This window comes from Phalaenopsis equestris, unplaced genomic scaffold (genome assembly GCF_001263595.1).
Source record: "Phalaenopsis equestris unplaced genomic scaffold, ASM126359v1 Scaffold000450, whole genome shotgun sequence".
Classification (NCBI taxonomy): Eukaryota; Viridiplantae; Streptophyta; class Magnoliopsida; order Asparagales; family Orchidaceae; genus Phalaenopsis; species Phalaenopsis equestris.
In genome coordinates this window covers 750,121-764,151 of record NW_018164891.1, presented here as the reverse complement: position 1 = coordinate 764,151, position 14,031 = coordinate 750,121, and the positions used below count along the sequence as shown (strand labels likewise).

General features: G+C 30.5%; 1 protein-coding gene across 1 annotated transcript; it reads right to left on the bottom strand.

Annotated features, from left to right (window-relative positions):
• Positions 1-1,757: 1,757 nt before the first annotated feature.
• Positions 1,758-12,731, bottom strand: LOC110027807 (deSI-like protein At4g17486). The gene is made up of 4 exons (XM_020729387.1): positions 12,350-12,731; positions 7,094-7,381; positions 2,039-2,122; positions 1,758-1,843 (listed from the first exon to the last, which is right to left on the bottom strand). The coding sequence occupies exons 1-4, from the start codon at positions 12,492-12,494 to the stop codon at positions 1,758-1,760; spliced, it is 603 nt and encodes a 200-aa protein (XP_020585046.1). The 5' UTR covers positions 12,495-12,731.
• Between the last annotated feature and the right edge of the window lie 1,300 nt (positions 12,732-14,031).

The following is a 14,031-nucleotide window of genomic DNA, read 5'->3' as shown; positions in this document are numbered from 1 at the left end:
AGAGATGAAAGGAATGGAGAATCGATTGATGTAAATCAATATAAAAATTGGTTAGAAAATTAATTAAATTCATCCCATGTATAGCATCATATGCATCCATCACAAAAAAAAAAAAAAACAACTAAATGCTACATACAAAATCTTGAGGTACTTGTTTCCAATAAAAATAGTCAACAAAATATTGAAACTCATTGATATAGATTGGGTATGTTTCTGTAATTTACAAAAGATCTATTTACAAGAGATTATTGTGTCTATGTACATGAACATATTATCACATTGAGAAGCACAAAACAAAAAGGTAGCAACTAAAAGCAATGCTAAAATTAAATATAAAGTCATGACCAATAGGGTTTGTGAACACAAGAAGGTTGTAATAAGCAAAGTCCATAATCCTATTCAACATGATAGAATAAAGCACATCAATGATGACTGATATTTTATCAGAAAAGCTTGAAGCAGGAATCATTTTCATTTCTCCTTCAAACTGCAGATATATTTTACAAAACATTATTCAAATCTTATTAATTATAAATTCCCCATTAATGAGAAAAAAGAAAGAATAGGTGTTGATTACATGGAAATGAATGCGAATAGATTAGGTGGAAAAGAAAAATAGTGATTGCATGGGGCACAGTTCCTGTACAAGGAAAAGGAGGAATGGCTGTCAGAAGTAATAGGAATATCCCCATCAACTAAAATTAAAATTTGTAATTTATTGCTAAAAGCAAGTAGCATAGAATTAAATATATAAGGATATAAGTATCATATAAATATTAATCAAAAATCAAGAAAACATATTCTTCTCCAAACATGTAGTTACAATTTACTTCTAAATCATGTCATCTTTGTCTTTTTATAAAGACTCCACAACTGAAAACAAGCATAAATAAACTCCCATTTTGACAATAACATACAAGAATTGTACAAACACAAGAAAAAATAATAATTTTGTCAAATCACTAGTAATGCCGGGGGCACATCAATGAATTTATACGTAAAAATGATTGGTCTCATCTGTGAAAATACTCAAATTACATAAAACCAACTTCAAAGCAGTTGCTTGAACAGCGAAAAAATCAGGTAGAATATCCTTTTTTTTCAACAACAAAAAAAATGTCCATCAGAATTAAAATATTCACCTCAAAAATAACAAGATGATAACAAAAGAAGCATAATGTTCATATGAAAATTATGAAGAATTAGATTGCATTTAGAAGTAAAAAGGAAGACAAAATAGCAGCTTTCTTTCTACAACTCCTTATATCACAAAGGTAAACAACTAATTTACAGAAACTCCTGTTGAAGCCAGAAACAATAAAAAAATTTGCCACAATAGTAGCTTCCAAAAGCAAATAATGCAGAAAAAATGAGAAAAAAACTAGTGATGAGTTGCATATATTCATCGAACTGCACTAGGAAAGCTAAGGTGTTGTATGATAACGGATTTATGTAGGATTTACTATAGATTTTGTCAGAAAGATAAAAATGACAATTTCAAATCCAGGATTTCATGTTCAATTCCTTCCAGTTTTACCTTAAATCTCAGATTTACTAAATCATATTATTAGCAGGATTTAATAAATCCAGATTTATATGATTTTTTAAAGCTGCTAAAGCCATTATCATACAGACCCCAAAAAAGAAAATTGCCTCAAGATAGAGTTTATTAGTTAAGAGGCAATGCCCTGAGAAAAGGAGTAAATCTGTAAATGAATTCATCACCTCTGAACCCTTCACAACGGTCACTGAACCTATCAAAGAAGATGCTTATCGATATCCGTATCATCGCCGTCCAATGGCTCATGCGAGGTGATAAAGGGAATAGATTCTGAGCCATCTTCTAGGAAAGCAAGTAAGATAATAAAATAAGATTGCATAGATTTTTGTTGGATTTAAACAGAACAATTGAATTCATAATTCTTGATTTCTTTTGCAAATATAGACCTATGTCAATAATGTAAAATGATGAAAGAGAAAAATATTGAAAGCATTAATAGAACATAAATAAATGAAAAATCAAGAATGGCTAGCTTACCTGATGAGAAAACATGGTACTCCGGTACATGTTCAAGCGAGGTCAGACGCAGACTTTCAGGTAGAAGACAATTACAAATAGCACCTGTAATTTATAGTAAATTTTCAGAAACTTTACAAGTTCAACAAGAGTTAAATAATTGTTTAAGTAATTATAAATTTTTTTTCCGGCACTTTTTTTTCATCACTGGTTTTGCTCACTGAAAATTTTGTCTAGCTGATTATAGATAAATAATGTTCTGTTTGGATAACAGGGAGAAACTTAACAAACTGTGGGCAAAGCTTAAGAATGCTTTTGCTTACCATACGAAGCTAAAGAAAGCATCTGATTAACCAAAAGATTAAAAATAAGATTACAATCATTTTACAAATTACTTTTTATTAATTATATGGATGAGGCTTATTCAATGCATAGGGTAAAAAAGGGGTAACTAATGCATGAAGCACCAAGATCGAGAAATGGTTAATTTTCATGGTACTATCCCTCCATTGCAAAGGGGCAATTCAATAATATAGAACAATATGATAAATCTAAATTATTTCTAGTATTTTTGAATATTTAAAGATTCATTTCACTTTATTTTATTTTTTTTTAAACCAGTAGGGAATTTTATTCCACACAAAAACAATCATAAAAATAGGCAAGAAGTCCCTACTATACCCCACTTACAGCTCACACAAAAAAATAAAACATAAGGGACCTCTTCCCAAAAAAAGAAAAATACAATTCAACCCACCTGCAAACCTAAAAGGAAAACATTAAGCCAAATCATGTAAACAAAGTACAAATTATTGAATAACATAATAAATTTCAGTAGCTCAAAAAAAGTCAGTTCATTATTCTACTGCATCAAGTGTAATACATATTCAACACATTATAACACAATAATTACATAACAATTGGGGCTTCTTGACATGGAGGCCATGCATGGTCACTGGTGGCAACAACTCCACCGAAGATAATGCCACAAGTTTGAATTTTTTGGCATTAGGGACAACCTACTTCAATAAATTTAAAGTACTAATCATATTATCATGCACATTCTAAACAAGTAATAGGACAAAAGAATTTAAAAAAGCTATTTCACGTCCAATTTCTCCTTCGAACATTTCATCAGATGCATCTCAAGTCTTGTTGTGATCCCAAGTCAGCACGGTTGATCCATGTTTCAATTCTTTCCACAGCTTCCAATCCTTTCTAAGTTGATCGCATTATTCTTCAACTTCTATCATATTCTTTTCCTGCCTTTCACAAAATTTTTGAATTATATTATGTCACTCTTCCCCACTAAAATGCATTGTAGGTAGATTGCCTAGTTCAATCTCTGTCAGACAAACAGTATAAAAATCATCACAACTTCTCTATCCCATGTAGTACACAAACTGCCTTCTCTTGATGTTCCCATCTCAACTCACCAGTGAACAAATGTTAACTAGAAATATGAGAAAATAAAAGATTAAAATTTATACAAACAAATTGGATAATAGCAGGTTTAAGCTCAAATGAATTAGCAGCAACATCAGAATTTTGAATAGTCAAATGAAGTTCATCTGTTGTCGGATTTGCATAATCTTTTAAAGGTCTTTGTCGATTTTTATTTATTGGATTATCTAAGTTATTCGCCATTTCTTGTAAATTTTTATTTTCTCTTTGTTGTTTTCGAATTTTTCTAATAGTACGTTCTAATTCTGAATTGTAAGGTACTAAACCTTCAGATCCACTATTTCGCATAAACAAATAAAGCAAGCAAAGTAAAAACTCTAATAAAAATATTTATTTTTGGATTTTGATTTTTAATTTTTTTTTAATAATAATAATTTTTTTTGGGTATATATGTTATCTCTAAATTTTCTAATTTATCAAAACTATTTAATTCAACCATTACCTTTCCCACGCAACGACGTCAAAAACTTAATCCTACTTTTTAAATGAAAACAAAGAATCTTTAAATTTAGGAAATAAAATCAGGGCTTAGTGTCAATATAAATATGTGAAGAATCTGCCATCAAACGTCAGAACAAGATAGAGGATCTATGAAAAAGGGAAACTTGGTTGCCATGGAATATTTTACGATGAACTCGTACATATCGAAAACCATAGCAACACAATAGGCCATCCAAAAGATCCATAGGGTCATATTACTCATCATAACAACCAAAGCCATTACAGCTAGGCCTTAATTGGGTTTGTTGTTCTTTCGATAGCCACATGTGTAATGTAAATGAAGTATTATCCAACCAGCCAAATTCAACAAATTTTGATCAAAACAACTAGTCACCACCTATGTGGGAAAAAACCCAACTCATCAAATAACATCTTTAGAATATCTAGTAATCCCTTAAGTGATCAATTTCAACCAATCAACAAATTGACCAGCCATCCTAATCTAATATTGATCAATCTATAATTTACTTCGTAACCTAATTCTCATATACAAGCAATAACCATAAACTATAATGATCCTTAACACCTCAAATACAATGGCAAGCTATTAGTATCATTATCAAGCTTAAAAAATCATGAATATTACACATGACAAACATCTTATCTTTCGCCTAAAACATGTTCACTCAATGCATACAACACATAAAATAATCAACTATCAAGAGAACGAAAGTGTAAAACAGGCCATCATCGTAACCCCTCACAACACAAGGCAGCTAGCACACCTAAAGAACAGCGAACCCTAACAAATAACAACATACCCGAATGCATAACTCGAAGGCACAACCCAAACAACCCTCAACATAATCCCAATGATTAATAGACCGCTATCAAACGACAGAAGACGACAACAAACCAAAATAACAACCCTACTTATGAAACAAAAAATTGAAAAAAAAAAATCCAAAGAACAACAAAATCAAATAAAACAAAACCAAAATTATACTAATTTCCCATCGCAAAACGAAAGCATAGCAAACCCTAACACAATTTTTTCATTGCAAAACCAAAGAATTGCAAACCCAAAGGCCAAATTCTCATCATAAATCAAATCATTCATATAAGCCCTAACTTCAGAATCGCACATCAGAAGAGGAGAGCAGAGGGAATGGCCCATCCCTAGATTCGGAAACTTAATAAAAATGACAAGGAGAACGACAAGAAGATGAGAAGTTTAGCTTTAGATAGGCAATTAAACGGACAAGATGAACCGAAGAAGTGAGAGGAAGAAAGGAGAAACTGCAAGAGGGCAATGCGGGGACAATAAGTTGAAACACGATAAGAAAGACGGACTACAGGCAAAAAACATAACGCCAAAACACTCATATTCACGGTGGTATTTTCACGAACACTGCCCCAAATAGCGAAAGTCCACGGCGTTGGAATGTACCACTCCGCAGACAGACCCTAAGTCATATCAACATTAAAAACGATTTATGAGAAAAAGTGATAATATTTCCAAGAAGCATTGGATGAAACCGTTGAGGAATCATATTACAACCATAATTCATAACAACCTAATAGATATAAATCACCACTAAGACACTAATATTGATATTATCTGATTACTATTGATATTCATATGATGATTAAATGTATTATGAAATAATATGAGCATATGCTCAAAATATTTCCTAAAAGTGCTAGATGAAGTTACTTAGGAATCATATTACAACAATAATAGATATAAATCACCCATAAGTCATACAAATATTGATTTGGTTGATCGCTATTAATATTTATATGATGATCAAATGTCTTACGAAATAATATGTGCATCATTAATATAAGTTTTATGTGGATTATTTATGTGATTATCCTGTCCATTTTAATAATCAACTAATGATAATGTCTTAAAACTATTGAGGACGGAAATGAACTCCAAGAGCCAGATAAAACAAAGTCGAGTATAGATAATTAATGCAAAATGTGTGCTTTCATATTTGTCATTGTTGGGTGCCAAAATTACAATGGATGACCGTTGGATCTCTGAGAGTGAGTTGATCATTCATACCAGTTGCATGGTGAGATGTAGGTGAACAAATAACATAAGGGAACATCTACACCAAGAAAAATGAATTCATTAGTGTCACATATTAGGATATAAAACTATTGAGAACGGAAATGAACTCCAAGAGCCAGATAAAACAAAGTCGAGTATAGATAATGATGAAGTGGAGGCAAGTGGATTTAACCAAGATATTGCCAAGTAGTTTTAAGGTTTTGCAGTGAAAAAGTTAATACAAGTGTTCAATTGTCTACCATTCCCAAATGATGTAAGAGGCCCTTTATGCATAATCTAGATAATAAACTTTTTTCCCATCTACTCATTGTTATAAAAAAAAAATATAAGAGTGAAGTTTCAAAATAAGCCATGATAGTTTACAAGGGGCTATTTTAGTCCCAAAGTCTATAAAAGTGTCAAATTAGTCCTCATACTCTTTAAATTGGGACTAAAATAGTCCTCCATAAGGACTATTTCAATTCATGTTAAGAAATCAAGAGATTAAATTGACACTTTTATAAACTTTGAGACTAAAATAAGCCCTTGCAAAAAGTTAGGAGAATATTTTGATGCTTTTCACAAAAATAAAAACACTACCAAGAATAACTTTTATCCTCTTTAGGAAACTTTTTTTTACTCTTTATCTTATATTGCTTTTCTTAAAATTTTGGGCATTTTAATTAAAACTTCATTACAAGCGCTGCCCATTCAGAGTCATAGCTTGATTTTTTAGTCTTTTTTTTAATCATATTTCCAACATAAAACTAACTGATTTAAACAGTGTTAAAGGCAGTAGTGATACTTCTCTAACCAAAGTACCTTTTTTCTCTAACCAAAGGCCTTTACATACATCCTACCGAATTCATTTTTATTTACATAACTAAGACCTAAACTTTAATTTTTACATGTATACCCTCCAAATCTTTCATATCAAATAAGAAAAACTGTTATTTTAACTTGTAAAAAGTGAAATACATCTTTTTCATTCATATGTAAGGTGGCATATATGCTAAAATTAAAGGGTAGGAGTTAGACATGTAAATGCATAAGAACTGATTGGAATGCATAAAAATCTCCCAAAAAAACAATGGTAAAAAAGTTTCTACCTAATCTTGCAAGCCGGTTGATCCATCCTGGAATTTGCTGCCCTGTCAACCTGAAACATAAATCGTCGGTAAAGTGGTTGCAGTTTTTTGAGATTAGGTGATAAGTATCCCCATAGTATTCTGCAGCCATGGATTCCATGAATGTTCTAAGATCGAAGGGTGACGTGTTAATATAACCTAATAGAATGGAGCCTCTGTATACAAAACCAGGACAGTTCCTGGGTTCAGTCTCAAAGACACCACTTGTTGGTAAGTCAAGAGCTCCGAATCCATACTCTAAGCCGTGAACTGTCATGGGGAAGGAGCAAATTGCAAATTTAACATTCTATCATGTGATATCATCTTAAAGTTGTTAGTCATCAAAATAAAAATTGTGATTCCAAATTCCAGGTGGCATATCAGTAAGAAAAATTTCCAAAGGCAATGAGTATATGCGAAGCGCTATGGATGACAAAATTTTGATGGATTTCTGCTAACTTAAATATGGCAAGAAAACAGAAGAAGCAAATGAAAAGTTATTGCATTTCCAACTAAAAATTATAATAAGAAAAGTGAACTGTGATTTACTCAAAAGTGAATTAAGTTTTAGTTAAATTGAATGCTTAAACTCAAAAAATTTCTGTTGCTTTATACTACTTGTGTGGTATGCTCAGATATGTAGCCTGTACTAGAAGTTATTAAATGTATACCACAATTATAGTTGAGACAAATTATTATAGCTAATGGGTTTCAATTTTACCTCGCTAAGGTAAGTGGGAATGAGGCTTCAATAAAGTTTCTCACATTTCCACAAAAAAAACAACGTGAAAGGTTAAACACTACTGCCCGACTTTCAACCACTTAGCTGTGACCAATTTTTATGGAAAGTTTTTCCTCATTTGCCTGCAGTTAAGATACATCAATAGCAATATTTAAAACTAGAGTATTATCATCACTATAAAAATAAAAGCCTACTTTAATTAACAAGTGCTATCAGAAAATGAAAGTGTACTTGGCTGCTTACCGCCATATCTACCGATTTACTCAAAAATGAAGCAAATTATTTGATAGAATACCTTGCTCATAATTTTCTTATAGTTCTGCATTAACAAGTGTGGCATGCTTACATATGCTAAAATTTATGCATAAAATTTATACTCAAGAGTTTAGACATTTCCTCAAGGATAATGGGTTTTAAATTTACTTCACTGCCTCCGTTAAGGCTTGGAAGGACTAACTCCACAGGAGACACAAACATAGAAAAACTAGTAAATGGAAGGTCAATGATGGAACTCACAAGAGTTGGAGTGGCGGTGAAAAGTAAATGAATAGCAATTGAACTCACAGGGGAGCAATAGTGGAAAGAGCACACAAACTTTACCCATTTGATAAATTTCCTGAAGAAGAAAGAGGAGAAAAAGAACCAAAAAAGAACAAAAAAAGAACAAAAAAGAACAAAAAAAGAACAAAAAAGAACAAAAAAAGAACAAAAAAGAAACAAAAAAAGAACAAAAAAGAAAAAAAAAAAGAAACAGTGAAAAAAGGGACTATTATACTCGAACAAAGAAAAAAAGGAAAAAAAATGAACAAATTACTCACATGGATCAAAACACAAATATTTTTGTCATAAAATTGAAATGATAATTAGTAGTCAAACCACAAGATCGTCAGACTGCTAAAAGTATGATTTTATTGTTTTCAAGTCATTAAAGAAAATAACATATTCATCTTTTGCTTGAACCCAGATCAAATCGTTGTTTCAGAAATATATATATTTTTTATTATTCTATTGTTCTTTTTAAATATTAACTCCCAAAGATATAAAAAAATTGGTCTAAATGTACACTCAAATATCTCAAAAACTTTAGTTAAATCAAGTCATAACAACTCAACCTAATTCAGCAGAACGAAAGGAATGACAAAATCAACTTTGTTAGTCTCATAGTAAACTCATCAAGCTCACAATAAGCTTGCCAGGCTTGCAAAAAACTCATCAAGATCACAAGAAACCTATGAAGCATAGACACAGATACGGAAACACAAACACGGACACGATACAGAGGCACGACATAATTGAAAAAAAATTATGGTACGACACTTCATGGACACATTTTTAAATTTACTTAATTATTAATATAAAAACTATATTTCTCCCTTATTCTTTATTGAAAATATTACAACACAAATTATGCAAGAATAAAATTTAATTTATATTATAAAACCACATGTTTATGAATATTAGTTTTAGAAATTAGATATAATATGTTTCAAAAGAGTTCATTCAACTTATAATCCAACTTACCTACTAAAATGTAAAAAATCCTATGAATACAAAGAGGGAATTACTAATGTTTGATTTCTATGAATATTGGATGCACCTTCGATACTCGATTTTGACGAATGTTAGATAAAGTTTCAACATACCGAGAGATTGGATGGTTTCGACTATAAGGTATAATTAAGGCCATTTTCTCGAAATAGTATTAAGCTCACATCTGATGAGATGTTGAGGTGTCGCGAACATGTTCGCTCCTGAAAAAAATCAGAAATATATTTTATAGTGTCAGAGAAGTGTCATAACGTGTCAGACAAGTGTTGGTGTTTGATATGTGTCCGACACGAGTACGAATATTTTTAGAAATGTCGGTGCTACATAACAAGAAACTCGCCAAGCTCATAGCAAAGTTACCAACTCAGAGTAAACTTGCCAAGGCTATGATGACAAAGTCACCTAGATGAATAAAATATTGCCAAGAAACTTCCTCCAACAAGTTGAAAATTTCACCTAACAAGTTGACTACTTCATGTCGTGATTCTATCTAAGCTAGCACTGCTTAATCCACCATGATTTTTTGCTAAATGACAATGAGGATTTTCTTGTATATTAGGCTATATGCCTGTGCAATAAAAAAGCGAACTAACAATCTACTCTTCATTTTTTGTGGCAATCCCTGTATCATGTAAACTCCCCGCCCTAATTTATAAATAAGGTGTTAAAGCAAAAACCAAACTTAAAAAGCCTATGGTACTCAAACATATAATTTGAATAATCTAATAGAATCTCAAAGTATCACTCTATAGTTTCTCTGAATCAAACTTTCTTTTTTTATTTCTTGCTCTGTGAGCCTCTTGATTAGGGCAATAAATGAACTAATGCACTCGATGAACAATTCAAACTCGGTTAATTATTACTCAACCATATTTGTTTAAATTAATAAATAAACATGCTTGAACATTTTTAAAAGCTTTAAAATTAAATTAACATAAATATGAACTAACTTTTGTATTTATTTTCATAAATAAACTCATTTGTTATTCAACAAGTAATTTATTCAATACTTAATATTAACCTCGATGATAACGCATAGCATATATAATATATTATTTAAATAAAAATTAATCAAATAAAACTTACATAATTATATATTTCAGAGTAATATATTATTATATCAATAATAATATAAGATTGATTATTAATAATATATTTATTTATTAATTAGCATAATTTAATAATTATTACAAAAATATTCAGCATAGTCAATCAATCATGCTTTTTTATATTAATTAATTAATTATTACATAAATATATAATAACTATTTATTAATTATATAATTCATATTAACTATATAATATTATATATCTTTAATTTTTATTTTCACATCTATAAATCATTGTTGGCACAACACTCAGTAGCCTCAATCCTTTAGTCTATCTTTTTCTTTTCACAACTCTATCTTGTTCATGTCATTTTTCTCAGTTCACAGTTTCTTGAAATCCCCGTCCACCTCTGCCCAAAATCTTTCACATTTTTTATACCATTAGCAGCCCATAAATGATAGTAAATATGATGAAATTGACTATGTATTTTTGGAAAAAAAAAACTATTATTGATTCTCTTATCCACAACAACATATGCATTCAATATGAATAAATGTTATCCCTATTAATGACTATAGAGTTTGAGAAACTATTGTATATTTTTCTTCCATTAATGAAATCGATATAACTTATTTCTCATTAGCTTTTCAGTTGTAGTAAATCATCTTACTTTTAATGAGATAAAAGAACTACAATCATTTTGAGGATCTGATGTACCCCTTTCTTCGAACGAAATGTTTCTTATCTAGGCAAGTATTCATAATTTTTTAGCTTCTTAAATCATTTTCAAATAATTTAAGTTCTAATTAACGAATATGCTGATTAATTTAATACAATTCACTCTTATTTTTTTTTATTTTAATGAATTTTTTAATTAGTATTTATTTATGCCATTTGATTTTAAGAAAACTTATTTGCAACGTATATATATTTTCTTATTTACTTTATGTAAAATAATTAGATACCAAATCAAAATTATTCAATTGCTTATTTATTTATATTTTCTTATTAAATTAGTTGGTGAAAAGTTCATATGAAAACCAATATGCTCATACAAATTTTTGACTTAGTTATTAACTCGTTCAATTGACATAAACAAAATAAAGTATAAATTAAGTAAAAGTATTAAAAAATTTAAACAAGTCAATCTTGAACATACATGTGAAAGCTTGGCTCAAGCTCGAGCCAAGCATGAAGAACATACAATGTTACCAAACCAAGTCCAATCTATCATATAGCCGGCTCGGCTCGGCTCGGCTCGATTGCAGCCCTACTCATGATTCTTTCAAGGTTATTTTTTTCAATGGACAAATTTGATTTCAACATTACTACTGTAGCAACCAAGAATAAACGTACTTTAATTTACTGTATAATTGCTTCCTCTATCCATGTACATACAAAAACAGAGCAATAATAGCAATAATATTCTAAAATTTTAAAAAAAAATTACATAATAATAATTAATTATTTATAAATTAATAACTTTTAAATATGCTAGATCTCTACAATAACACTCCCCCTAAAATTCGAGCGTATATGTCATTAAAATTTAGCTAGCATCAAAGATTGGATATCAAAGTGATTCCACGACCTTTGCAAGAACACCTGCTAATAGCTCTTGCTAAAGTTTGAATTGGTGCATTCAGGACCATAAAAGACTTCCACAAAGGTGCTTAGAAATTTAAATCTGATACAGATCATCTTAGTAAAAGGATCCTAAACAGAAAAACACGCCCAAGTCAGCAAAAACAGACACAGCTAAATCGAAGTCTGCAAAAAAGTAATAAACAGAAAAACCAAAACAAAAACTAACAGAATGTAATGATAAAGAGGAATAAAAAAAACAAAAATCAAAGTGACAGATTAAGGTAGCGAGAGATAGTGTGGTGCCAGCTCACCTTCAATACCGGAGTGAAAGATGCCTAGACCGAACCAGTACAAGTAATTGTTCAACGGGGTGAGATCGTAGACGTTGAGGATCACCGGAATCCCGTTGCAGCGCTCTTCTTCGGCTGATGTTCCGGAGGAGAAAAAGGACCCCATGAACCCTCAATAGTCTGTCTAGTCAGGCGACGATCAACAAGCTGAAATCTAGGGTTTCGTCTGAGGAGCAGGAGAGAAACTCCAAGGAGAGAGAAGAACCGAGCGGGCAAGCTCTAAGGGCGGCGCCGAGCGGGAAAAGGGAGCCGATTACCGAAGGGTTGCGTTGTAGCACGTTGGCGTAACACGGACGCAACGGCTCTCGCAATTCGAATTACCTGAAAATAATTATTAATGCTGGAATGCCCGGATGCAAAACTAGGGTTGTACAGCTTTTGTTCAAGCTAAAAAATTGTGTTCGTATTTGGCTCGTTAATTAACATGAGTTGTTCACGAACAAAAAATTATTTTGACAATCTTAATCATAATCTATAATATATTAAAGGTTTAGAGCAAAATTTAAAAATTATTTTTATATTAAAACATCATTGAAAATTAATTTAATAATTTTTATTCTATTTTTTTAATTACTACTTTTAATTATAAATCTTTGTAGCATTTTAATCAATTTAATTTTTTTTAAAATACTACTCATCATTATATATATATATATATATAAATTAAAGAACAACTCGTGCCTCCTTACACGTTAATATTAAAAGAGATCACAAAATAGAGTTGGGATAGTGGATCTCCATCTAAAAAAAATATTTCATGATCCTAGGTTTGTTCTTGTTTAGATTGTTAACTTACCGAACGAGCCGATCACGAGCTTCTTAATGAGTCGAACACGAGCTATTTTGACAGCGCTATGCAAAACGGAAGTTTAAGAGTTTTTTTTTTATTATTGTTTTTTTTATTATTATTACTATAAGCTAAAAGCCATATTGTATCGGTCATCCTCAATGTGCATAACAATTCAAGCACTATCATCTTAAGACCAACTGTGTCGCAGAGAATTCGAACTCCAATCTGAGAGGCTTTATATTGTTGATGCAAACAAACAGGCAGGCCAGGGTACGCGGCACCAAATATTATGAGTTTATTTACATTTAAATTTAAATTTTTACATTCTAAAAGTTATAAATTATATATGAAAAGATGTATCACGCTATTTACACATTTTTATACATAGAGAAAGATGCTTTAGATGTAACAATTAACTTCAAACCCTTAACATATAATATAAAAATGATTTTTATTTTGAATATTTTTAAAAAAAATTGAAGCGAGATATGATATAGCATAAAAATTGATTTGATTGTATTTAAAGGGAAAAAATTTTACATACAAATCACTTAATGTGCATAACAATTCAAGTACACCTATGCACAAGGAATTACATTTCACTTTTAAGAGTTTAAATAATAATATTTTAAATGTGATATGAAAATTTTTGACAGTATAAATATATAAAAAGTAGATGTTTAAATATTAAATATGTGAATAAATAGCAATTGGATGGTATGTATGTAAATACCCCAAATAAAAAGGTGTCAATATTGATGGAACATTTCCTATTAGTAGTAGAAGTATCTAATATCATAAAAAGTAGGATTCAGCCAAGGATTGCAATTAAGTTCATATATATCTATATATA